Source organism: Falco punctatus, assembly GCF_963210335.1.
Source record: "Falco punctatus genome assembly, chromosome: 13".
In the NCBI taxonomy this organism is placed as follows: domain Eukaryota; kingdom Metazoa; phylum Chordata; class Aves; order Falconiformes; family Falconidae; genus Falco; species Falco punctatus.
The window spans coordinates 24205826-24232376 of record NC_137593.1 but is presented as its reverse complement, the minus strand read 5'-3'; the positions used below and the strand labels follow the sequence as shown (position 1 = coordinate 24232376).

Here is a 26551-nt window from a genome sequence, read left to right as displayed (position 1 = left end):
GACAAACCGAGGCGAGATTAATCTTTAAGACTTCCATGACCCTGACCGTTCAAAACCTGCACTGAAGAATCAACATTCTCTGTTGTGTTATGGACTGCTTTCACAGCTAAGCAGTGACGTGGGTCCTACATTAACTGTGAAAGACAGTACCAGCTTTGGGGTCAGTTGGGTGGCATCCTTAGCAGGGTATGATGGCGTGCCCTTGGATGTGCAGAGATGCAGCCTTTCACCTCCTATATTTCTGCATAGGATTACCATCACAGAAGTACCTGTGTAACAGTCTCATGCAATGAATCCTGAAAGCACACTGCGAGTGCACAGACTGTCAGTACACTGTACACAATGTTTAACGAGGACTGGGGCCCAACCCCTTCAGTGTGTCTCTTTCTATTACTCTCTGTATCTGCATTAAACTCAATGCCTCAAACTACAGATGGTCTGCGTGGTTAGCCACTGAAGAGGGAAGGAATATCTCTGGGATATTCAGATGCTTGCTTCACACTTTCAAAAGGGATATGGAGCACCTGAGATCCTGAAGAAATGTCCAAAGTCTCCAAATGTTTTGGGTAGGGTAAAAAAAAAACAAACCAGAAAGAGGACCTGTTTTGGAAATCCAGAGATATGGCGGTTCTTGGAAAGGTGCTCTGTTTTGTAAGAGACACAAATCTCTGCAGGTTTTGGGAGGTATGTGGGGCGCAAGCAATAATACTCCTAAGCCTGTTGGGGCTTTTTAAATCCCAAGTGCTAGAAGTAATATAGCACCAGTTTTTCTAAGATGACTACCCTTCTTTCCATGTTTTCATTGGATGAAATGAAGAACAGAATGTTTTGAGTCTTACTCCAAGTCAGCTACAACTTTGGATGAAAATCAAACCAATTTAGCTACACTTAAATTTCTTATAAAAACTCTCTAATGTAATAAATTTTATAGATGTTCAAAAATATACACTTTTAAATTAAGTAGGAGTTAAATTATTTATTGTATTATCCTCTATTGTCTAACCAAATTAAATACACATTCAAGATTAAATTTTGGATAGCTTGGTGCTGTTGCTTCAAACTTCGCTATGACAGCATCCCTTGTACACAAATCTAAAAGGAATTCAAGTTACATGCATTTCTTAGTTCAGCTGGCAGATCCATTAGACTTTGATGGGGCAAAAAATAAAAAATGTGGGTCCAGATTCAACAAGATTTGCTTGGCTTTACTCTCATTTTAAGCGCTAAGATATTGCACTGTCTTCTTGAATTACAGCCATGCTCTAAGCATTTATCTCTGACTGACAACAGCAAAACCCACTGATTCTAAAAATCTGTCAAGATTAGATTTAGGCTGACAAAAGACAAATAAGTTAAACTTGTATAATACTTATTATATTATAGTCCTTCGAGAATGCTTGTGCGACCCTGCTAGTAAAGTTACAGTCAAAGCTTTTTTTCCCTAACATTCTCATTGCTTTTCATTGCAATTGATCCTTCAGGACTTTTAACCTTGACCTCAGTACTCCTTGTGTTTGAACTGTGAAAAGCATTATGCTGAAGAAAAACATGAAACCATGTTTAAGTGTGATTATGTGGCAAGAGGTAGTACTCCAAAAAGGCGCAAAGGGGATTTTATGTTTACTGTCAGTGGCAGTTCACATCTTTATTCACAAAAAAAAAAAAAAAAAAAAAAACCAAACAAAAAAAGGGGGGGGGGGGAAGCAAAGATGTTACTTCTAACTGCTAGTTTTTCAAAATCAACCTGTTGACCTGTTTCTGCATTACTAAATGTAAGAGTTACTGTAAATTGTAACTCCGTAATTCTACTGATACGTGAATCAGCAGCTACAATAAACCCTTCAAATACCTTATCTGCTGGGGATGCAAGTAACAGTAATTGTTGAATAATATTCTCTAAATTTCATTTTACATTTGGCTTTTCAAAATGGTTATAAAATAGCCTGCTATTTGCATAATCATTTAAAAAAAACCCACAACAACTGTGTGGTGAGGATTTAAACCCCAGATGAAAAAAATGCGGAACTGCTATAACCACTAACGAACTGTTATTTCAGCCTAAATGACAGGCAGGAATGGAAGATGACTTGCATACAGATTATTTGTAACGTGCTGCAGTTGGGATACACCAACTTGAACGCTAATACATTGACAAGAGTTATGTTCATGCCCATGGGATATAGGATCAACGAAGTTATTAATCCCTTTACATTTGTGAATAAGTCACGATAAGGAGCTAACAAAAAAAATGGCTGCTGTACAGCAAAGACTGTCAATTTTGGATTTAAACGAATGGTTTGCTACTTCTGCTTGGCCAGCGACAAGTCACTCTTGCCCACAGCCTTGTGCTGCATTGCTGCCCCAGGCACCAGAGGCCCACGGTGCCTCAGTTGACCCTGCTGCATCTGCAGCCCAGGACTGCCAGCACAGCCAAAAGAGGCTGCAGCAGGAGTTGCAGAGTGATGAGGAAGAGCTGTGCCCCAGCAGTGGAAGGCAGGAGGTGGAAGAGGATCTGTCGAAGACGGCAGTGATTACATTTGCTCCAGAAATTGTTAAGAATTGCTAAGTTACATCTTTTCGAGAAATGAAACCTCTTGATTTGAACGTAGCTGTAGTTGATAGTACTCCATAAACTCAGCAAATTGATTTAGCAGCAGATCATTCTGATTTTCAAAAACATGCACATTTGCAAAACAGAGAGAAAGAGAAAGCCAACAGGTCCAGGCTCTGAGGGATAGATGCAGTACAGCTGGAGCTTTTTTTGTTAGGACAGAAATGTTGTTTCTTTCCAAAATCTCAGCACATCTTTCTCTTATGCAAAAACATGCTTTCTTCTGGATAGTTTAGCAATATTAAGTGGTAGAAGATTATTTGGGCCTAGACACATCAAATCACCTACAATGCAAATTCCACGCATTGCTTTGTTTTCTGCTCTCCAAGCTTCCCACCTCTCTAGGATTGCTTCTGTACATGTACTATGTAACTACTGCTTTAAATTATATTGCAAATGTCAAACACTTAAGATACAAAGATAACACCTTATTTTATCACTGTTTAAATTCGACCTTACATACTGCCTCAAAAAAAAAAAAAAAAGAATAATTTGATGAAAATAATCAATCTGCCTATTAAATGAGTAATGGGATTCGGTACAACTCTTCTTCTATATAGTCTACACCCACTATTGATGACACTTTAAATTCCTGATTTAATCAGCTTTTCAGTGTCAGTTTTTATTTGTATATTAATATCACAACCAAAATGAAAATTCAAGCAGCAGAAAACAGCTACACATGTTTGATGTAGTATGTGAAAGCCTTAGATATTTAGCAACTTCTTTGATGCTTTGATCTCTGAAGAAATCTTACTAAAATTATGATCAAAGGAATTTATATTATTCCAAGTGCTTAAGAACAAACCATCTTAGGGCAATAATCAGTATTCTGTTTAATCCTTCACCCTTGGAATTTATTATTGTTAAGCACCTCAATCTGATGGGAGTTACATTTAGTTAAGGATGATATTCTCCTAAAACAGAATTAGAAGTAACAGAAAGCAACACTTCCGACTCACAGAAAGAGCTAGGAATTGGATTTTATTCTTCTGGCAAAAAAAGTGTTCTTTGAAGCTGTTTTTTAAACATGTAACTGAAGAAAACCGGTATGCAGCTCATTATGAGACTGCTTAGATTTTTATTTTTCTACAGCAGAAAAAGAAATAGAATTTCTAATATACAGCTACTTTTAATTTAATCTATTTCTAACTATTTCCTATTGTCAGTGTTTATAGAAGAACATTACACAGATGGATAAATCTAATATTTATAAAGTAAATTAACACTCTACTTTGTAACACGCAAAGGCAGATAAATAATGAATTATCCTTTTCATCAATCCAACCACATAATGTCTATTTCACTGTAATATTAAAGTACTGCATCAGACTTGTTGTTGTAATCCCCCATGGCAAGTTATATCAAACAATGTGATACAAAAATCCCTGAACTGCATCCTACCGAACAGGAGAATAATATTACAGCCAAGCCAGATTTCACAAAAACACTAATTGCTAGTTAGATTATGGATCTACCACCAGTGGTCGATGAGAGGTAAAGGAAGGTTGTACTTTTGCAGGCTCATGGAAGAGATGAAACCATGACTCCTGGTCACAGCCACAGTCTTAATAGCCTCCTACATCCTGGCTAAGCAATTCCTCCTCCCTTTTACCTGTGCAGAGCATTCTTCTTCCTGCACACCCCACCTGCAAAGGTGGACTTTAATCTTACAGCAGCTTTCTACTAACTATTTATATCCCTGTGCTCCATCACTCTTTAATGGTGAAAGATTACGAGTAGACTAATGTGCAAACACATCTGACTCCAAACACACTGTTGTAAGCATTCTTCCAAGCTGCCAAGAAAACATGCCTACTTTAAATGAAAATCAATCTCTGTTAAATCTGTTAGCTCCAGCTCATTTGGACTGGAACTACTCTGAGAGACACAAAGAGGTGTGCTGAAGCAGGGATATCAGCGAATCATGCATGCAGCTTTGAAAGAGGGCAGATGCACCAGGAGTGCGAGTGCATCTGAGGGAATCCAAACAGCTGACAGAGGCAGACCCAGGTTAACCATGCTGCTGACAAACTCATTGGGAGCCTATCTTCCCTTCTGGGCTGAAGAGCTTGAGGACAAGGCCTGTCAAGGAAATGTTTTCCAAGGTGCAAGGTTAATTTGTCGTGGAGCACCTTCTGCCCTGACTTCTGCATTCCACACAGCTATCACACTTTCAGACCCATTTTTCGCTTTTGATCTGTTTATCTCCACACCACTGTAGAACAGGAAGCTGCACAAACAAGGAGATATCCCTCCGCCAGAGGAATATCACAGGACTCCTCAAGGTGCTCACACAGCCTGACTCTAGTCATAAGCTCTGTGTGAACTGTGGGGCTCAGGAGTTCCTCCGTGTTCCTGGGACTGTGGACTGCAGGACTGTTACTCAGCAGCTATGGAACAACAGCCAGGAATTAGAGCAACTTCCAGGGAAATAATTCCTCATTAAGAGTTCATAAACTGGACGGTATAACAGACTCTTCAATTACCTTTAGTACCAGGCCCACTCCATGGCTATTTCAGGCCTATGATCCTGGAAAATGTCACGTGAGAAGCAGTACTACCTAGTAAGTTTAGCTTCAGCTCTGCTATCAAAGCCAGTGGTAAAATGCTTTTATCTCTAAAAATTACTTACTTGATTAAAGTGCTGAAGTTTGTCAATTAAATTACTGATGAGTGGGTCCAATGCTCTGACTTTCAGTTCTGGATTATTAATTTGTGCCTTCAGTCCATTAGAAACAACTCTGCTGGTGTAACTGAAAAAGAGAAAAAAAAGAAATTATCGGTGACTGGAACCATATCCATTGGAATAAAAAATCATAGTAAAGGGGACTTACAAAAAGACAGTATTTTGTAAATGGTAATAGAAAATCGTAAAAAATATTTATGTTTTTAAATACACCAAATTGGAATAAAAATCATAGTTTCTTGCAGTATCAGTTCAAGTTATTCAAGTCAAGAACTACAACAATTTCACAAACCACACAGAAGTTCCTTTCATTCATATTTTAATATTTGAACCTTTATAACTGACATTCTCAAGTTCTTCCATGCAGCAGTCAAAGCTGATAGCTTCCAAAAAATTGTTCTTTCATAATTACAGAAACCCAGATAACTGAAGAAAGAAACCAAACATCATGAGATCGAAGTAAAATCCAATGAAATGGCGATCTGATTTTGAAAAGATTCTTAATCAAGGCATGAGATTGGACTTTTCCAGCAGTTTATCACCAAACCGTTGAGTGACACTGTAATGCTGCCCCTGCTCTCCCACCAGTGCTCCTCACCGTGCCTTACCCGCACTGCAAACTCCTAGCCAGTGTTCAAGTACAGGAATTCTCGCTAACCGAGTCCTGCTTTATTTGAGGAATAGCAGCTGTTCTCACACCATAATGACCTGTCTCTTAATTAGCGATCTCTCACTGACTGACTGACTAGTTTCTGCCAGCCTTTTCTGGAACACACCATAGTGTATTCTCAAAACTGAATTGGCTTGGGGGTCTGTCCACCTATGTACTCTCACAGGGAAAATTCCAGGATTGTGCACACTTGGTCTCTACCTAAACACCAAAGTTGAGAAGGTGAATCACCAGCACACCTACAGAGTTCAGTGCTTCCTGGAAGTATACAAAGTACTGCATATTGGCTCCAGCCTTGATCTGTTCCTGCGTGACTTAAGTTCAACCCATCCATAAGACTGCAAGTCCCAGAGAGATACAGAGCGACCTTTCTTTTTGGTGAGTCATGCTCCCACTAGTTCAGCACTCACTTGTCACAAAGTGGATCACGGATATTTGCATGACCAGTTATGAACTGGACAACAGACTGTTCCCAAACCAAACTATCCTGAACTCACACACACGCCTGGGAGCATCTCATTAAGATGCTGTATTGGCATCTTTACAAGTCTGGTAGTAATTGGCTGTGCTCCTCTGGACTGAAATGTCAACATCCTGCTACAGCTTTCACTTTGATCATGCTTACATACTTCGATATCCCAGATGTTCCCCCATCAGGGAATTCTTCGCTGTAAACCAATTTGTGCTGAAGTTAAGGACTGCACTTCAAAGTATAAAAAAGTGCCCAAATTCTATTGCAGAAAGACAATAATAACCTAGCTCTCCAAATATATTTTTCCTATCTTAATTTCATTTAGGATAAACAACAAATTTTATGCAAACTGCTGGCAAAGCATACTGTAGTATACTGCTGTAAAAGGTGTGGCTTAAAAAAAGAAAGAACTGAGAATGGTCCACCTTTTCAGTAAACGCAATAAATTTCACTTCTCAGGAAAAAGCAACAAATGGGTTTAGAACAAAGAATTGAGAAAAATAATGTTTTTCACTAATAGCCTGATCGTATTTAGAGGACAAACATTAAGGAAAAGCTTTTTCAGGGAGTTTGGTGGGGTTTTTTGTTCACTGAACATTTTAAAGGTAATGTTCTAATTTTTCTTGATGTGTAACTCATGCAAGTATAAATAATCTGGAAGTATAAACTTTCACGGTGCCACGGTGTGTGCAAAATGATGGTCAGGTTCCGATCTTACAAGCAGGCTCAGACAGGTGGGCAGATGTCCCCTTGAAGAACCCAGCTCAAGTATTATTTAGAAGTCGACTGGTACAGACCATATCAATCCCCACCGATTCACTTGGACAATCTAGGAACTCCGCTGCACCTTGCTTACCTTTAGCTTTACCTTTAGTCACAAATCATGCTATTTGCTGAATGCTTATCATTGCTCAGCATGTGAAAACACACGGTTACCCGCTGTAGATGTACAGGGACACTCAACACACCTTTTTGAGATCATCTAGCTGCAATACAGGCAAAATCTAATTTCAGGGGTCAGCTCATGGCCTCCACCACTCTGTTCTGTGATTCTCTGTGTGTGTTGCTTTGTCTGATCAGAAACTCATCAACAGCAGCAAAAAGCAAGGGTTTTCCTTTTCATTGCTCTTGATGGCTCTCCATTCAACCCCTGGTTAGAGCTATTGAAATTTCTCTGGAGACTTACGTCATTATAAGCCAGGATAAAGAATGCAGAATTGCTTCCCCTCCGGGTCGGTTGGAGTTTTTTTTGGCAAAGGATATATCGGTTTTTATTTTTTCCCTGTGAATCATAAGCTTCCATCAAATGCCTCTAAGTGGTATTACAAACCTACAGTACTGCATAGAGTTTGCATAAACATGACCGATTCAGGAACAACAGCAGCAGCATTAGCATTAATGCCAGAGCCCTCAAAAGGACCCAAAATGTGGAAATTCAATCTCAGTCAACTCATATATATCGCTGTTGCTAAATACATACTCTCATTTACATATATCATTATCAGGAAAATAGGACCATTTGGTATGAATGATTTCACAGTCCACTGAGACAAAGGGGATACTCATATCCTTAAAGTTCCATCCATGTTTAAGGACTCACTCTTTAAAGCTCTAGAGATATGCATAAATTATGCACAGATATTTCTGTTGCCCAGGTTATTTGTAATTAGATTCATATTGTGGTTTACCTAAATTTCAGATGTCAGAGAAAGCACGCATTGTGTGAATCCTGCATCATTTCCTTATCTGCTTAGTCTAGCACAGCTCCAGGATGGCAGTCACTACCAACGACATCTAACTGCTAATGTGAGACTCCAGCATATCAGAGTGGCCCAGATGTAATCTGGAACGTGGGCTGCACAACTGGAAATGCCCAGAAACCCAACTACAGATCTTTGGCAGTGATGAAATAGATATGAGCTGCCAAATGAGTGGTGTAAAAAGCTGATGTAAAGAGAGGCAAAAGACTTACTTGCAGAGCACAACAAAACCAGCTCTTCGTAATAACCCTTAAGTTCTGCTTGTCCTATGCATTCTTACTGGAAGATCACTTCTGTAACAAAACCAAGCCTAGAAAGACTCATATGAACTAAAAAAATGGTGAGTTCAGAGAAGGTGGGCTACGTATCTTGAGGAGAAAGAGATAGGGCAGAGAACTGAAGGACGAATGCACAGCCAGCAAGAACAGAGAAATTCCTCCAGTGCATCACAGCCAGGAACCAAAAATTATTCTAGAAAAAGACATTACGTTCATCTGACTTGAACTACTACCCTCCAAACTGTGAATCCTTCTACTAGCCCCGTATTATGCTAAAAAACTTTGAAATAAACACTGTCCATTTCCTGAAATATAATCTGATTGCTTCACTTCTTTGCACTATCTAAAACATTTTTTTGTTGTTGACATCAGATCCTGAATTACTGGAAATGTACATTAAGTAAGATCAGAAATTGGCTTGCTTTATTTAATAACCTGTAATTTAACTGAAATATTACGTAGTACAGAATTGTTAACTCTGGTTACAGCTCTAGTACTTTATTCATACTAAACCCAGAAATGTCAGCAGCAAAGTTGTATTAAAATATTGTCACTGGAGAAATCCTGAAAGTAACTGTTACATTGCAGCCCAAGGAACAGCACATGCAGACAGAATTTTCCTCCCGAACTCAAGCCTGCCAGTGCTATTCCACTGATTGTTTGAGCAAAGCTATGATACTTAAAAAAACCCAAACAAACCCAAAATATACAAAAAAAACCCAAAACAACCCACAACCCCCAGCTTAACAGTATTTCACAACAGTATCAATTATTTTAGATCTTAGCAAAAACAGCTCATCCCAAGTTCAAATAAAGTAAAAAGTGCTTTTACACAGGGGAATGCATTTCAACTGAAGGCCCACATTCTTATTTTCTGTATAAATACAGATAAATTAAGGTATTTGGGTCTAAACGCTTATGTTAAAATAAAGCCAGAGGCTATTCTGAAATGTGTTCTTTTTAACCCCTAATATGAAAAGGGATCAAGGTACAGGATTCCCTCAAAGACAAATAAGCCTTTTTAGATAGCTCAATACTAAAAGCAACATATATAATAGAAAAAACCCTTCAAATTCCAGGCAAATGACTGCAGGAGCTGCATTAGGGATAGATCTAACTAGCAGTGATACTCAGCCACAAAAGCCCAAGAAACAGTGTTGTTTTCACACCATTTCCTTCGCTCCTCCCTGCAGGAGACCATACCAGTCAGGATACAAGTGGCAGATAAAGCTCCTGTAGGCACCTTTTCCAAGTATTATTGATCATGCTCCAGCTGGGAAACTATTTCCATTACTCCATATTCCTCGAGATGCTATTACCCTGAGTTGTGCCACTAGCAGCCACCAGGCACCCCAGTGCTTTGGTCCGGTGACTAATGGGCTGTCCTATTCCCAAATGAAGTCAGCTCCAACACAACTGCTTACCAGAGGGATTACAGAGCAAGGCACAACACTGCACTTCATACCCTTAACGTGCACTGAGCATTTCAGAATTATCTATATTGGAAATTCAGGATGCCCCTGAACCTGAACTTCATCTGAATGCAGTTCTCTTTAGTTGTCTTTCCTCCACTTGAGCACCTGGCCCAACACAGCTGCATAAATAAGAGGCATCAAAATTCTTACTCGATTGTGGGAGAAACAGGACATCTAAGTTCACAAGGCAAATCTGAAAATCTGAGCCTCATATTCAGTTCAGGGGAATCCATGAACTGCCACAAACATCTCTATGGGACAGAAATTGCTTCTGATGAAACAACTTGTCATGCAACCTTGAAAGTTGCCATCTACTTAAAATAAGAATAAAGTGCACTGGCTGCAAAATTAAAGATACATTTGCTGAGATATTTCTAATTTATCAGCCATGTTTTTAAAAGTCATAACTACACACTACACATCTTCAAGGTCACAACTTTGAAGCAGAAATATTTTTTGTGATCTGCCATGCATTTTTTCATCATCTTTGTTGGTACTGGCTGACTAATTCCACTATGATCAACAGGTACTAAAACAGCAACACCTTTCTGAGACATACTGGCAACCTCAAACTCTTTGTGACTGAGACTCTACTGGTTCCAAAAGTCCAAAATCTCAACATTTCTTTCTTTGACATTATAAAAAATGACTGTCCTATTTTCTGTACAAATGTATAAACTATTCTGCAAGAAAAACAACACAACACACCCAACACCCACCAGGAAAACACATGAAAAAACTGCAGACCGGACCACCTAAAAAAATATTTTTTCTCAGCTTTCGAAAAATCAACAGTTGTCCAGCAGCCTGCTGAAGTCAGAGAAGTCTAAGGAAAGTAAGCCACTAATTTTATAACCAATAAAATCATAAAACTGTTGAGATAAAGCTAGACTTTACAACAAACATTCCACTTCCAGCTCTGCTTTTTTTCATCTTTGTGCATAACTTCTTAAACAGCAAACAATCCCTAGAGATACACGTTGCCTGTAAAACCATCCAAAAGTAGACAGCACGATGCAAATAATAACCACAATGAATTTAAATTATGTATTTTTAGGCCCATATGTTTGCAAGCCAGTCATTGACCACAGGCTCTCATTTGCTAAAAAAAATCTGAAGTAGCCTGTTTATTCAGCAATATACTCAACACACTGTCAGAGCCAACACCACCCACCACCACTAAATGACTCACAGGTTAAAGGGTTAGAAGGGGAGAAGAAAGGGAAGAGCTCTGAATATGTCATTTAGTAAGAAGCAATAAGAAATATGGATAAGCTATTTAACTGGCCTTGAAATCCACTGAACAATTAATTCGGTTACATTAGGCATGGTTCACCAGATGGTGTGTTTTGTCTTATATTTATTCATAATTTGACCCTTGGGCCGGAATGGTTTGCCTGAAATTCAATTATGTGAATCCACTGCTGATCTACACTAGCCTGTTGTGCCTTCAAATTAATAATTTTTGGACATTTCCCTTGTAGTTTTTAGATCCAGCCCTTGGCACGTGTGATACTCTGACCTACAGGGCCCTGCAAGGAATGATTTTCTTTCAATTCAAGGAACACAGAAGTATGCACCAACCAGTAAGAGCAGTGACAAAAAAACCCTGAATGCTTACAGAATTTGAGATTATCCATCAAGATTATCAGCTTTAATCTGATTAACCCTTCTGCTGCTTCTCTGCAAAATGTAAAGAACAAGCAGAATATATAGCAATTGTATATCCCTTGCCTTGCTTGTCACTCAGTAACTTAAAGGGACCATAGAATGGTTTGGGTTGGAAGGGACCTTAAAGATCATCTGGTTCCAACCCCCTTGCAATGGGCAGGGACACCGTCCGCTAGACGAGGAGGAAACAAAGCAAATGCCGTTTTTCTGAAGTGTGGTTAATGCTTAAACGTAATTCTCCAGGAGGAAGAGCCAGCCAGCCCAGGATTCTCCTTTGACTCAGCTGCCCTTGAGCTGCTCCACGCGATGGGACACTAGCTGTGGGTGACTCCCCCCACCTCCTTCTGATCCTTCCCAATAAAACTGACCAACAAACAAACAGTACTCCATCTCCGAGCGGTTCCCACAACAGCACTACTCAGAGACACGTCTTGTATCATACTTTTTATCATTTCTGGAACAGCTGAGCAAACCTGGGTTAGTCATCACTGAGCATCTTGGCTGAGAGGTCTCAAAGAAAGGAATGATCAATCCATGACCAGTACTGTTCTCTAGGAACTAAATGCTCTTTCAAGAAGCTGCCACAATAAACAGTTTATATTTTTTTAAAAGAATAAAAGAAATAAATTGTGATAAATTTACTGTCGGATAATCAGCAGCCATGAGGGAAAAAACTGCCAAAGTTTGCAGATTTTGGTTTTGTCTTACAGTTCCATTTCTTTTCATCCACCCAGCTTGAATATCCACTTAGTAGAATTAAATCTTGGGCAATTTCACAACTGTAAAATTTATCCAGTTGGCCTGATCCATTAGGACATTCTGCAATTAGCTCCAGTAACTTTAATGGATATATTCCTTGTTTATAGGAAAGGTTTCAGGCCTCCACTCATAGCAGCACTGCAGTAAGAGCAGCTGAATTCCACTGAGCAGCGGAGAAAGGTGCCCTCTAACAAGTAACACCCTGCAAACGCACATGTCGGGAAATCTTGGATGCTCCAGATTTTTTCAAGCCCTTGCATGCAGGACTGCAGGCTTTTGTGTGATTGTTAAAATATAACTTCTTGGGTAACCTGAAAATCAGTGGGGTTATGCTTGTTTTTAAGGAAAAAAAAACATGTAATTTATGCCAGTGTACTGCAGAAGTAATTCTACTGAAGTCAGTGGAGTCATACTAGGGTAAAATCTGGATACATCACATGAAAATCAGACCCTTGGTGAACAAAGAAAAAAAATAATCATATGTTCTAAATGATCAGCTGAGCACAACTGGAGCAATATTCTCCAAGACAAAGTTTCATCTGTTTAAAAACACCCATGTAAAGAGTTCATTTTGAAATGATCAAATAACTGCCAACAGACTATGAGAAATCTCAAGTCTAGCGCATAATGAATTTAGCTGCCCTGAAGATTTTGTGAAGCAGAACTGACATGACGTGAATATCATCTCTGCCAGAACTATTCTAATGGGCTTCAGTGGAAGTTTCACAAATAATCTTGTTTATTAGTGATTATTGGAAACGATGAGACAAATACAGTGTGCTAATGGGATAATTAAAAAAACGCCAAACAACAACACAACAAAACATTGCAAAGTCAAATAGCATTTATAATGGTCTTTCTCTACTTCTATAGGGCTAAAAAAGACCTCCTGCAGTCTAGATTATAAAGACAGTTTTATGATCACAGGTAAAAAAAACTAAGTTAACAGAAGGCTGCAAGTGACTGGACGATGCCACCCCATGAACACCCTGAAAATCACAGTGAAAAGCAACTCGGTGAAGGAGTGTACATGTCAGAGATTTTAGCATCAAAAAGGATGTGTTCATCAGTTTTTCCAGAATGATGCTGAAAATGTACTGACTCAAGCTTCACAGAATACTTGTAAAATGCTTGAAAAGTGTTGTAAAAATGTTATTGCAGATTGTAGGTGAAATAGACTACATTCTTTTTCTAGGTATATGAAAAGTTAATACTACCTTCAAGGCACACTGAAAGCACCAAAGAAATTTGTAGAATTTAATTGGACAGTCTTTATTATGTGGACGGAAGGAAAGTACTTGCCTGGAATAACATCAGATAGGAAAGCTCTTTAGTTTAAAGTGGAATAAACTCTACAGGACATGCAAATGATACCTCTATACCCATCAAAGTGAATATAATGAGCAATAAAAATGATACAAATCCAAAAGCTGATAACCTAACTGGGAACTGGCAGCATAAAGACCATACCCCATTAAATGAATCTGAGAAACAGAAGAGAAAATAGAACAATAAACTAACAGTATATACTTATCAAGGTAACATCTGCGGCCATTCCTAAGGGAAAAAGTAAAGCTAATCTGAAACACCTTTTTCTTTATAACTCCTAGACTGGGGGAGAGCATTCTTCAGCTACAAAAAGGAAAACAGAACTGAGCTAAATCCTGATGGAGAATCTGATTCTGCACTTCTTGGAGAATGGCAGCTTGCACCCTGTTCTGGGGACTGTGGGGAACAAATGGAAACATATGACTGCCTAATTTTTAATCTGCCAGATGGAAGACACTAGTGGGAAAGAGGACTGACTCAGCAGAAAAGAAAATACAGTCTCAAGAGAGGAGAGTACTTGAACTCTTAGAAGAAAAAATAAAAGCAGACTAGCAATAAACTTCACAGCAGTGGAGAGAGAATTAATATCAAGCAAGGGCTCGCAGTGTTTGGTTGATCGAACATTTGGCAGTCCAAGGCGGCAAGGATCCAATTCCCTCTCTGGAAACTCTGGTTGCTGATACTTAAAAATTAGGCTTGACAGATGACCACGGGTATACAAAAGGATATTCTATGATCCTAGCATAGAAGTTTTTATGAAGCAAAATGGGGAATGGCCTAATTTACACAGTACCAGAGGTATGTCACAGGGAGAAGCATTAAAAAGCAAAGCAAAGCAAAACAAAACATAACATAACAAAAAAACATTAATGCCAAGAGATCACAATTCCAGCTTTTCTCAGAAGTCAGTTTCTCCAAATACACTCAGATACACATGGGAGATTAAAGAACAGCTGACAATAATGAGTACATGAACTGCAGCTCTGTAGGAACTCAACCCAGGGACTGAACTCTGCATCCAAACAGTCTTTCCTCAAGCCCTCTGGCTCTGGCATCCCCTGCCATCCCTATTGCAGCCTACGGCTCCTGCCGAGACAGCCCCGGGTGCGCACCGCACGGATCTGTTACTTCCACGATCAAAACTACTATAAAGCCTCACAGCGCAGCATGACTGTTGTTGAGTACCACTGCTCCCGCTAGCAACTTCGAGTTTCTTGTCTCCATTTGCAACACTTTCCACAACTGTGATCCCCATGCTCATTTCCACGTCCCTTCATCTGCCCTGCTGATTATGCTAACTTGAGGCCAGCTTTGCTTACTTCCTGCTAAACCTGTTCTTCTCTCCCATGCCAGCCTGAAGCACCTTCTCAGGCTACTCTTTAAGGTGATTCGCTACCTACCTTCACTCCTCGCTCAATGCCTACGTGTATTGCAATGTCGGCAAAGCCACAACTACTGCCAAAGCTGGTGCTCTGCAGTGGAAAGATGCATTTAGCTGGTGCTTACCGGACAGAGGGAGTAGATCAGCTATAGCATTCCTTCCCATCTCATGCGAAGGAGGGATTTGGGTAGTCCAGCCCCACTCTCTCTTCCAGGCTCAAGTACAAGGCAGCTGAGATTTGCACTTTCTGAACCCCTGCCGCTTTACCTTGGTTATTTTGGCTCCTTAGGGATGTCTGACCATTATGTATTCTAAACATGCACTAACACACACATTTGAATTTGTTCCCTTATACAGTTTTTCCAATATATTTGTGCAGAGCTATTCAAGGCAATTCTTATCTGCTCCAGTGCCTTCACTTCTGCTCAGCTCTTAATATCTTATAGCAGGTGTTTGGTCTTTTAGCCATAGACGGAAGAGTTATTGACCCTTTCTGGGCTGCAGGAGTGCAAGGCACACAGTTCCAATCTATTCCTATTTCCAAGTTAAAAACTTCATCAGCCAGATGGTGATGCTAAATTTTATAAAAGTAAAAAGTAAAGAGGAGGCCTTAATGCTGTATAGGAAGAGATTAGACACTAAGACTTCCAAATCTCCTGACTCTGAGTTTTTAAACTCCTTCCCTTTTGCTTAATCTTTTCCAGCGGGAAGACAGCTAAATTCATCATTCCAAAGCACCAAAGTTTTATTCCCTATAGAGGAAGCCGTACTTTATTGCAGAAGCTATGAGCTACCTGTTCAGCTCACCAGCAGATTTATAGATTTCATCCAACTCCTTCTTTTTGCTACTGCCTAACTGGCGTAGATCAGGACAATCAACATTTGTTGCTCCCCTAACAGTAAGGACCAGCTAAAACACACTCAGCATATTCTGCTGCCACTGGTTGATAGTTGTGGCCACTGGGTCAGGCTCAGCTTCATTACCATTATTCTATAGGCACCCTTATGGCTAGAATTCCTCAGAGATACACCAAAGCTTCTATCATACTAGTATCACAGGGATGCATTTTGAACACTGACTTTTTCAGTGCCAGCCACATGGTTTGGAAACAGTTTAGGCAGGCAGCAGTTTTAATTTTTTGCTAGCTTGTACTTAACTAAATCTTTGATGCAGTAATTCAGTATCTAGCAAAAATAATCGTTTTTATCACTGTTGAAAACACCACAGAAAATGCTAGTATTAGTACTGGGCAAGTACGGTCTAGTTCTGGATCTTAGCCCTTGTCCAAAAGAAGTGTGTACCCAGGTCAAGGCTGAAGAACTTGAGACTAATGTGGGAAATGGAGTGGCCTCACAATTCATGTTTTTGTCGTTAAATACAAAGCATTGTTTTCCTTGCTTGCGTGTCTGGTACTTCTCACAAAAACAACGGCACTGGAAGAGAGGTCAAATGTAAAAAGATTTTCCTGTCATCACAAATTTGAAAAAGGGAATATTTATACAAAAATCAATTTACTTGACCTATACTGTTCAATTCTTCTGCTAATACTGTTGAAGATTTATGTCTGGTTAAAACTGTTCTCTTCCACAATTTAGCTTCTCTCCCACTTGATTTTGCAGTAAGGTCACACTCTCGAGTTCATGATTTTATATTTTGTTGCCACAGACACAAAGAGTAACACAAACTCAACACATGTTCACTGCAGGATTAACTGCATAAAGGACCAAATATTTAAGGGGAAAAAACAGTTAAATACAAATACATATGCCACAAAATATAGGGCAGATGAAAATCCAAGAAGAAAAACAAGAACAGGGGATCCTTTTTCCCCTGCTCTAAACGTGCTCCTCTTGAGAATCCAAGCATCACAGAGGCTTCTGTCCTCAAGAAACCCAGTTCAATTATGTGAAGCACGATCTTATTTTTGAAAGTTGCTTATAAGATGGATGATAGTAAGTGGGAGAGTAACCACTTCTGACATACTTGCAAGTTAGCAGCATGTTTCCTCTAGAATCTTGATTTCTGTTGCAGTTTCCCTTCCCTTACGCCCCCGCAAGAGCTCTAAAACCTTTGTGCTAGATACAGTAAAAATACTCACTATAAAATCCCCAAGTAAATGAACACAAAGCAGATCGTAAGACTCACTGAAAACATGTAAACTAAACCGACTTCCCATTACACATATACATGCAGCACACTCACAAACATGCATTTTTGACTTTTTAGCTAGAAATTCTAGACACCTGAAAGTAGAAAAATAAACAGACTGAACAGTAGAAAACAGAAAGAAACAAGCCTAACAGGGCATTATGCTAAAAGCAACAGATAAAGCAACAAGTAACTGATACGGCAGTGATTGCAGGGACTCTCCAAGTTAACCTGACTTTTTTTGGCATGCCAGTATCATCACAAACTGTTTAGTAATAACATGCTGCTACTCTCCATTCATGTTTAGGGGATGAAGTTATGGTGCCTTAAGCAGAGATCCTAAAAGAACCCTGTCCCATCCAGTTCCCATTGATTATCTGGGCCTAAACAGCTTAGGTGCATACTTGGAAGATGCCAATGAGCAAAGAATCAAATGCTCATCTCCCATGATCACCCACCCACTGCATTCTCCTTGATTCTCTCTGGTTTATAACAACAGGAACAAAGAAGTGTCTCTTCCACCAGTATTACATTGGTGGAGTACTTGCCTCCAGGTGCAAAGGTTCACCTGGGCTTTCTTCTCAGCCCTCTTGGCACCTTGGAAGCAGCAAGATAAAGTTGCCATTATTGCACTCCCAGCACAAGGCCAAGGAGACATTTGGTGGTCAGGACATACCCATGGGCTAGGCTGGCACGGTGAACCCTCACTTGCCCACTGGAGGATTTAGCAAGCTGCCTTTTAATCAATGCTCCCCAAAGGACACGCATAAGCACTTCACTGCAAGCCTAAGCACTTCTTGTAGTAAGGCAAAGAGCTCAGGACCTGTCAAGCAGCCTGTTATTTTTCTACGGATGTAAGGTGCAACACAAAGTACTTCAGACCTTGAGTGTGACCACCCTTTGTTTAAAAAAGGAGCTGACGGTTTCAAGTGGTTGCCATGGGCCAAGCAGACAGAGAGCATTTTCCTCAAGCTCAACAGCTGTCCTGAACTGTGTATTTTTTCAAGTCTTTCCTGAGATGTAGAGAACTTTTGTACACCACGTTGCTGGAGCTGACACCACTCAGCACAGGAAACAGACCTGCCTGTGCTCAGCCATAAGGAAAGGCCTACAAATGCCAGGAAAAAAGACAAGAGGACTGACTTTGTTTTCCTGCTAAAATCAGGACAAAAGGAAGAAAAGAAAAAAAAAAAAAAAAGACAGGAAGTCTTTTTTTTTAAAAAGATGTGTACAACCTTAAAAGAACACAGAGAACCAAAGTAATTTTGAACACAAAACAAAAGGAATGACAGAATAGCAGGCAGTTTGTTGTGGCGCAACTATCAGCTACAAAGCACCACTTGTTATCTATGTGCTAAAAATATGATGATTTATAGCAAAGACGAAGGAAAAAACAAAAAATAAATGGAAGAATAAATGATGTAACGATGTTAAAAAAAGAAGGCATGTGACATTTCAACATTTACAATAGGATCTGAATAGGCTTCAGTTGTCTATAGCGTCATTCTTCTGTGAGGTATCCTGAAAAACTTTATAAAGGGGTGAGTTGGACTGGCACTACTGTGACTACGATGGCAAATGGAAGGGGCATTAGTCATTATGAACAGCGCACAAACAACTATTAGAGCTGATTTTCAGTACGTGAGAAAACTTTGCAAGTCTTTACAGCTAACTCAAGTGGATACTTCATTTATCTTTTGAATAAGATGGCAAGGACAGCACAAGAACACTGGCAATAGACAATGTCCATTCTGAGATCATGGGCTCAAATTCTTCAACATCAGAGTGTTTGCAGTGCTCACTGGTTATTCAGCAGCCCATGTGAACACTTCGTTGTGGATAGTTGCAAGCAATGCGAGAGCACGTTCTTCCTTGTGAATTTCAGGCAGGCTGACTGTCAGTGGGGTTGGCACCTTTTAGCAGGGAGAGCTGTCCCCTTCATGTCACCGAGTTCCTTTAATTATGGCATTGGCTCAAAGAGACAGGGCTGAGCAGGAGTAGGCAATGGAGATGGCACTGTCCTGCCATAGCACCTGACAGTGGGAAGGTGTCCTGATGTAACACGGACTTGCAACTCCAGGGCAAGGTGGCACCAGCCCAGCCCCTAGCTCCGGCAGAGGGGGGGCAGATGGGGTTGCAGCTGCAACAGGGAGAGTCATGTCTTTATGCTTCCTTTTCTGACCACCCGGAAAAGACAGAATTAAGACTCTTCATGATGAATACCATAAAGGTCAAGGACACACAGGAACCCACGGGTGTTTGCAGTCTGTAACTCCTGCCACGCGCCCTGCTTTGGATCCAGCACAAAGAAGGGACAGAACCCCACACCGCTGCCTGAATGGGCACAGACCCAGGCCTCTCTTTCCTGCAGCAAGTTAAAACCACTCCTGACCACATTTGCAGAAGCACAGCACAGCAAAAGGATACCTGCCTTTTCTTGAGCTCTTTCTCAGGACCATCGCAGCTCCATAGGTCAAGCCCAGCATCAGAAACCAAAAGACAGCCAGCAGGGCACCAGAGCAACAGGCTCCCAGCAGCAGGCATGCGGCTGCCTTCTGCACTACCGCTGCGCCCAGGCCTCACAGCTGCACACAGGCCCCACAGCTACGCCCAGGCCCCCACAGCTTCACCTAGGGCCCTCAGCTGTGCCCAGGCCCCACAGCTACACCCAGGGCCCACAGCTACACCCAGGCCCCCACAGCTGCGCCCAGGCCCCTCAGCTACGCCCAGGTCCCCACAGCGGTGCCCAGGGCCCCACAGCTTCGCCCAGGCCCTCACAGCAGTGCCCAGGGCCCCACAGCTTCACCTAGGGCCCTCAGCTGTGCCCAGGCCTCACAGCTACGCCCAGGCCCCACAGCTTCACCCAGGCCCCGCAGCTACGCCCAGGGCCCCGCAGCTACGCCCAGGCCCTCACAGCTATGCCCAGGGCCCCACAGCTTCGCCCATGCCCCGCAAATACGCCCAGGCCCCTCAGCTACGCCCAGACCTCACAGCTGTGCCCAGGGCCCCACAGCTTCACCTAGGGCCCTCAGCTGTGCCCAGGCCCCACAGCTACACCCAGGGCCCACAGCTACACCCAGGGCCCCACAGCTACGCCCAGGCCCCCACAGTTGTGCCCAGGCCCCTCAGCTACGCCCAGGCCCCCACAGCTTCACCTAGGGCCCTCAGCTACACCCAGGCCCTCAGCTGTGCCCAGGCCTCACAGCTACGCCCAGGCCTCACAGCTTTGCCCAGGCCCCGCAACTTCACCCAGGCCCCGCAGCTACGCCCAGGGCCCCACAGCTACGCCCAGGCCCTCACAGCTATGCCCAGGGCCCCACAAATACGCTCAGGCCCCACATCTTCGCCCAGGCCCCTCAGCTACGCCCAGGCCCTCACAGCTATGCCCAGGGCCCCACAGCTTCGCCCATGCCCCGCAAATACGCCCAGGCCCCTCAGCTACGCCCAGACCTCACAGCTGTGCCCAGGGCCCCACAGCTTCACCTAGGGCCCTCAGCTGTGCCCAGGCCCCACAGCTACACCCAGGGCCCACAGCTACACCCAGGGCCCCACAGCTACGCCCAGGCCCCCACAGTTGTGCCCAGGCCCCTCAGCTACGCCCAGGCCCCCACAGCTTCACCTAGGGCCCTCAGCTACACCCAGGCCCTCAGCTGTGCCCAGGCCTCACAGCTACGCCCAGGCCTCACAGCTTTGCCCAGGCCCCGCAACTTCACCCAGGCCCCGCAGCTACGCCCAGGGCCCCACAGCTACGCCCAGGCCCTCACAGCTATGCCCAGGGCCCCACAAATACGCTCAGGCCCCACATCTTCGCCCAGGCCCCTCAGCTATGCCCAGACCTCACAGTTGTGCCCAGGGCCCCACAGCTTCACCTAGGGCCCTCAGCTGTGCCCAGGCCCCACAGCTACACCCAGGCCCTCACAGCTGTGCCCAGGGCCCCACAGCTTCGCCCAGGCCCCACAGCTACGCCCAGGGCCCACAGCTGTGCCCAGGGCCCCACAAATATGGCCAGGCCCTCACAGCTACACCCAGGGCCCCACGCAGGCAGGTTGCAGGTGCCCGGACAGGCTGGCCGGGGCTGTGTCTCCTTCCCAGCACTGCCCACAGCCAAGCCGCATGGCCCCACATCGGCTGCCCCGACTGCGCAGAGCCTCCAGCCTCGCCGTGGAGGGTCTCAGCCTCCACCTCCTTTCCCCACCCTCTGCTATGCTCTTAGTTAATGAGATCAAGCCAATGTAATAGGGTCAGGCTTAAACCCTTCCAAGCTTTTTCGTAGGCTTCAAGAAGCTTTGGATCACACACAGACAATTTAAAGCAGCTGGGAAACTTAGAGCAAGGAGCGCTACACCTGCCATCAATATTCAGATCTCACCTGTGAACATTATCCTGCACAACACCTTGATGCAACAGTGAACACAAAAAGTCTCTCTTTTGATAGCAGCTGAAGAGCCTTGTAGGTTTGTCACCATTAATTGGAAGGTTTTGTCCAGTTGAAGACCATCTTAAAAGCTGAACAAGAAATGATGTCTGAATCTGTTCTGCAGTGATTTGCAGAGAGAGAAATTATTTTGTGCACAAACCCACCGGCTTTGACAGTTACACTGGGAAAAGCCAAGAGGAGCGTGGGAAGGATGAAGCATTGACTGTCATTTCCTACCAGTGCACACAAAATCTTTTACCAAAGCAACCGGGTAGAAAAGCTATGAACCCAAGTTCTCTTGTTTTACTGACTTGAAATTGTTTCCTATCAGGAATGGCACAATTCTTTCTGCAGACATTTATTAAACATGTCAATCCACTGTTTGAGATTGCATTTAAAGAACAATTAATGAGAAAAGGGTTTAAAAAGAGATTAAAATTAATCAAAAAAGGTGTGTGAGTGGTGACAGTTTATTGCTTGCAGGTTAGATGAATCACCTTTTTTTTTTACCATAGCAAAAATAACCGGAAAAAAAATCAGACATCAGTTTGGCCAAAAGTAAATTATTTCCTTTTATTTTTCGTTTTAGTGTCTCAACTAATGAGTCCATTAATTCCTGAGGTGTACAAGATATTCCAATGTGTCTGTATAGTTTTACACACACTTACAAGCTCCTGTTTGGATCTTGCCTTGGCACGAGAGTAAATATTATCAAAAATTAATAGCCTCCATGCAGACAGTTATGCTCAGCAATAATGATCTCTAATCTATTTCTCAAAAGCATCTCTGAAACTCTAATGACAGCTCTCCCTACGGCAAATGGTGCAAACACAGCAAATTGCTTGGGGAAAAAAACCATTTAATCAATGTTTTATTAGTTTTCATCTTGAAGGGAGCAATATATGATCCACATGAAAAGGTAAGGCATAAAACTATTAGATATTATTGGATGATTAGCTTAGCCTAGGCCAAATTTGTTACGCAACAAAAGCCTGTGGTTTAATGCTGCTGCTCTAGAAGGGACGAGTCTGCATCTGTAGAGATAGAATTGAGTCGCTTGTGAGAGAAACGAAGAGGTGGTCATGCCGCCAGGGTGCAGTCAGCTATCCTACTTATGAAGCCAGCGTCAAAAAACAAATCCCAAACTGAGCTAGAGCTACGAACAGAGTAGACTGCATTTCTTTACCCATGTGAAACCACGACTCCGGCCACCTCATTGCCAGAGATCAGCTGTTCCCCAGTTTCCCAGCTGACCCACTCTCTCCCTCACAGTCACCTGCTTTTGCAGAGAGGTGGGTTGGGTTTCCACACTGGTAGACCAGGCTGCAGACTGGAAACCTTAGACCTTAGTCATGAAAACAATCATGCTTGGATCTGCACAAATCCATGGGGACCATTCATGCATTTAAAGCTGGACACACATACCGTTTGCAAGAGCAGGGCTTTGTTAGTAAGCAGCTAGATAGGTAACATCCATTAGTTCCTTCAAGTAAAAGCTATTGATGGAGAAACCATATTCAGGACCTGTAAGATGGTGTTACAAAGCAGGCGTACAGCTGATAGTGCAGGTTAATGAGGAACCAAGCAGAGAGGTCTGCACTGTGTTTCTGAGAGGTATCATTCCTACCTTTAACATAAAAAAAGCCTGGGAGGACACACTCAGGAGTCACACTCAGGCAGGCTGCTCTCCGCTGCCTCCCACCAGCAGCAGTCCAGAATCCCTGCTGAATGTTCCAGCCAAAAGCCCTACCAGGTACCACAACACACCCCTCTCTTAACCAGTTCAGCCCTGGGCACAAGAGGCGCATGAAAGAGCAGTTGCAGGACAGCCTTGCCGAAGGGTCCCTGTGAATTTTTACCCATTTTCCATGCTGGTTTATTGCTTCACTTAGCACTATGTGAATCAATCAAAGGAGAAAAAAGACCAAAAAAACCCCCAACTAGTTTAAAAGAACAACTGAAAGTCACTCGATAAGTCCCGCTTACTTCACCTGTCGCACATAAAGTTGCCTAACTCATATGTCATTACAATTTGATTGTAAACTTGGGCAGAGTGGCTGGGGCCCGTGACAAGCCTGCAGTCTCACAGCTGATACTGGCCACAGTGAGAAAGTCCCTCCAGCCTGGCGCAGTGTCAGCCCCGCTTGGCTCTGTTTCAGGGACCCCCAGGCTTATGGGGCTGCTGGGCAACTGCTTGTCACTTTCGAAGAAAGCTTTGCAAGAGAAGGAAATGGAAGCAGCAGCTCTTAATAGTAGGAGCAGTAGTTTTCCCTGCAGGAAAACAGCAGCACCTGTGACACACATGGATGGCACAGCAGGGACAGCATCTCAAACACTGAGTTCTTGGTGACTGTAAGACAGCAGAAGGCTTGACATCGATGACAGGGTCTGAGAGCTGCCTGAAAGCAGCTCCTGGAGACCACAGCAACCCCCAGGTTTCTTTACCTGGCTCCATGCAGGTGAGCAAATATCTTTTATTTATAAAACCTGTTTCCACTTGCCTCACTGAAAACCTGCTCTCTGCTTCCTTCAAATTTGTCAGAATAGCGACCGTAGGCTGTCGGCAGAATAGGTGCGGGCTCTGAAGGCCGATGTGTAAGTAAAGCTCCAAGGTGTCCCAGGGCAGCAAAGCACCCCTTGTACCCCCTGCTGCACTGGCCCAGCAGGGACCATCGCCAAGGCCAGCCCGTGCTGCAGGGAGCAGGGAGCTCCTGCAAGGCAGGGCAGAGACCACACAGCCCTGCATGGACTCTGGTGGCAGGGACACCCCCCGCAGCAGGAACCGGGGCTCACAGTGAAGGACCTCAGGAACAGAAGTGCTATATCTTCAGTAAGAGGCAACAATTAATCACACAGCTGTATGCTTGTGGGAGTGGAAATGAAAAGCCTTTTATTGGCATCCTCATTATTTAATGATAATTGGAGCTCAGCGTGCCATAAACTGCCCCCACTTTTTACTTTCACAAATAGGAGGTAAATTCATTGCTCCTTCTACAGATGTCTTAAAATCTATTCAGTTAGCCCTCAAATATAAAGGACACTGGAAATGCAATGGCATAGTCAAATCCAAATAATACAGAATTAAAGAAACCTTTGCCCACTCTGTGCTTTGGAGGGGGAGTGGGGAAGGCAGAGCTGTAGCTTGAATTATTCTTGCAGTTTTACACAGTTAGTCTCCAGCAGCTCTAATCTGTCTCATTTGTAATTTCTCCCAACTGCAGGAGGCACACTGGAATTACCAGAGAAGATCACCAGCACATTTAGCCCTGAATTCCTGCCTTTGGCAACTGCCTAACTTCTAATGACTCAGAGGAGGGGATTAAAAAAAAAAAAAAAATGTTTTCACCATATACCTAACAAAAGATATTTTTCTGAACCACGGATGCCAGCTTGTAGCCTCAAGCATGAAATTTGATTACTTAAGTCCACATCTTGTCCCCACTTTTCCTCCAAGAGATATATTGTCATTTACACTTTACTTATTACGCTGGTGTATTTTTCACTGGGCTTCCCAAAAACAAGACAGAGAAGAAATTTCTTATCCAATGGAAGAGATTTCATGAGGCAGATCCAAGGGTTCAGAGGGCTGGAATGTCTTCTAGGAGTTACGCACAGCCACCAAAGAGAGACCCAGAGCCTGCAACCAGTTACACCTATGGCTGTAGTTATCTACCAAACTCCTGACCTTGACAATATTTTTATATAAAAGGAGCGCGTTACCACATTTCTTTACAAAGCACACAAGCTATAAATTCTGATAATTCTGATCCAAAAAAAATCTGCAAGATTGGCAAAATCCAATGTTAGATTTTATGCCAGAGCACCAATACCACTTCCAAAATGCACGAGGTACTCTGAGAGGGACAGGGATGGGAGCTGGTTCTGTTCCAGGGATGCTTGTGACATTCCTACAGCCAACACATAGACATCAGCAAACTGCCGTTACTTCAACAAGCTGTAAGTGAGTGAAGCTGACTTGTACTGATAATGATTAGATATCTATTAAATTCTGATTTTTGGTAGGAAAGAAGCTCAAGAATTTTCAGTTCTAATCTAAAAGCCGATGCAGTAATTTTCTGTCACTTCACTCTGCTCATTTGACATGCCAATCACAAAAAGTAACCAGGCAGGAGCTGCACTTCCATTTTAATGTAATTTCAAATAATAACAGCACATTTTTTGCTGAAGTGCGATTAGTACCAGTACTTCCATTAAAAGCTAAGTGGCACAGTATTACTGCTGAAGTTCACCTGTCTGCTAAAGCTTGCAAAGCGATCGCCTCCTACAGAGTCTCCAAAGTTATAAAACTGCATTCAATGTGGAAAGTAACTCCCTGCTCGTCAGCTTTATAGCTGAGTAAGTTTACAAAAAAAACCACTGTTGTGAATTACTATCTATTAACTCAGCAGGGAGGAGAAAGCCAGTTTGCATGGATTCTACTGAAAAAAAAAAAAGTCAAGTAGTTTTGGTCCCATTAAACCAGTGATTAAACTATTACATTCTTGGAAATCATAATTTTATAGTTAAGTGTAATACACCGAACTATTTAAAACACAGAAAGTGGCCAGGGGACGTTCTGTACCACGCGATGAATATTCAGCAGCAATTTGAACCGTGAGCGCCCCCTTGTGCCACGTAACTAAATTACGAACAGAATAATTGGGGGGTTCTGCCCTGGCTCGGGTGCTGGGGCATTTTTGGTGAGCAGACCCAAGAATGCGGATTGAAAACGGGCAGCCACTGCCTGGCTCATCCCCAGACAAGTGTTTACTATCGTATATATCAATGCAATGTAGCTCCTGACTGGATACAATGATTAAGGGTATATAAGCACACGGTTTTTTTCACTTGTGCTCAGCTCATTGAAGTACGAACATTTCTTAACCTGAC

General features: G+C 42.6%; 1 protein-coding gene across 4 annotated transcripts in view; it reads right to left on the bottom strand.

The window, feature by feature from the left end:
• The window catches only part of LOC308072596 (glypican-5-like), a 394857-nt gene that overhangs the window by 156768 nt on the left and 211538 nt on the right, over positions 1 to 26551 (bottom strand). For all 4 annotated transcript variants that reach the window (XM_080409680.1, XM_080409681.1, XM_080409682.1 and 1 more), the window contains one exon: positions 5247 to 5367. In XM_080409680.1, the coding sequence (XP_080265806.1) occupies positions 5247 to 5367 (121 nt within the window). The remainder of the gene's footprint in view (positions 1 to 5246; positions 5368 to 26551) is intronic.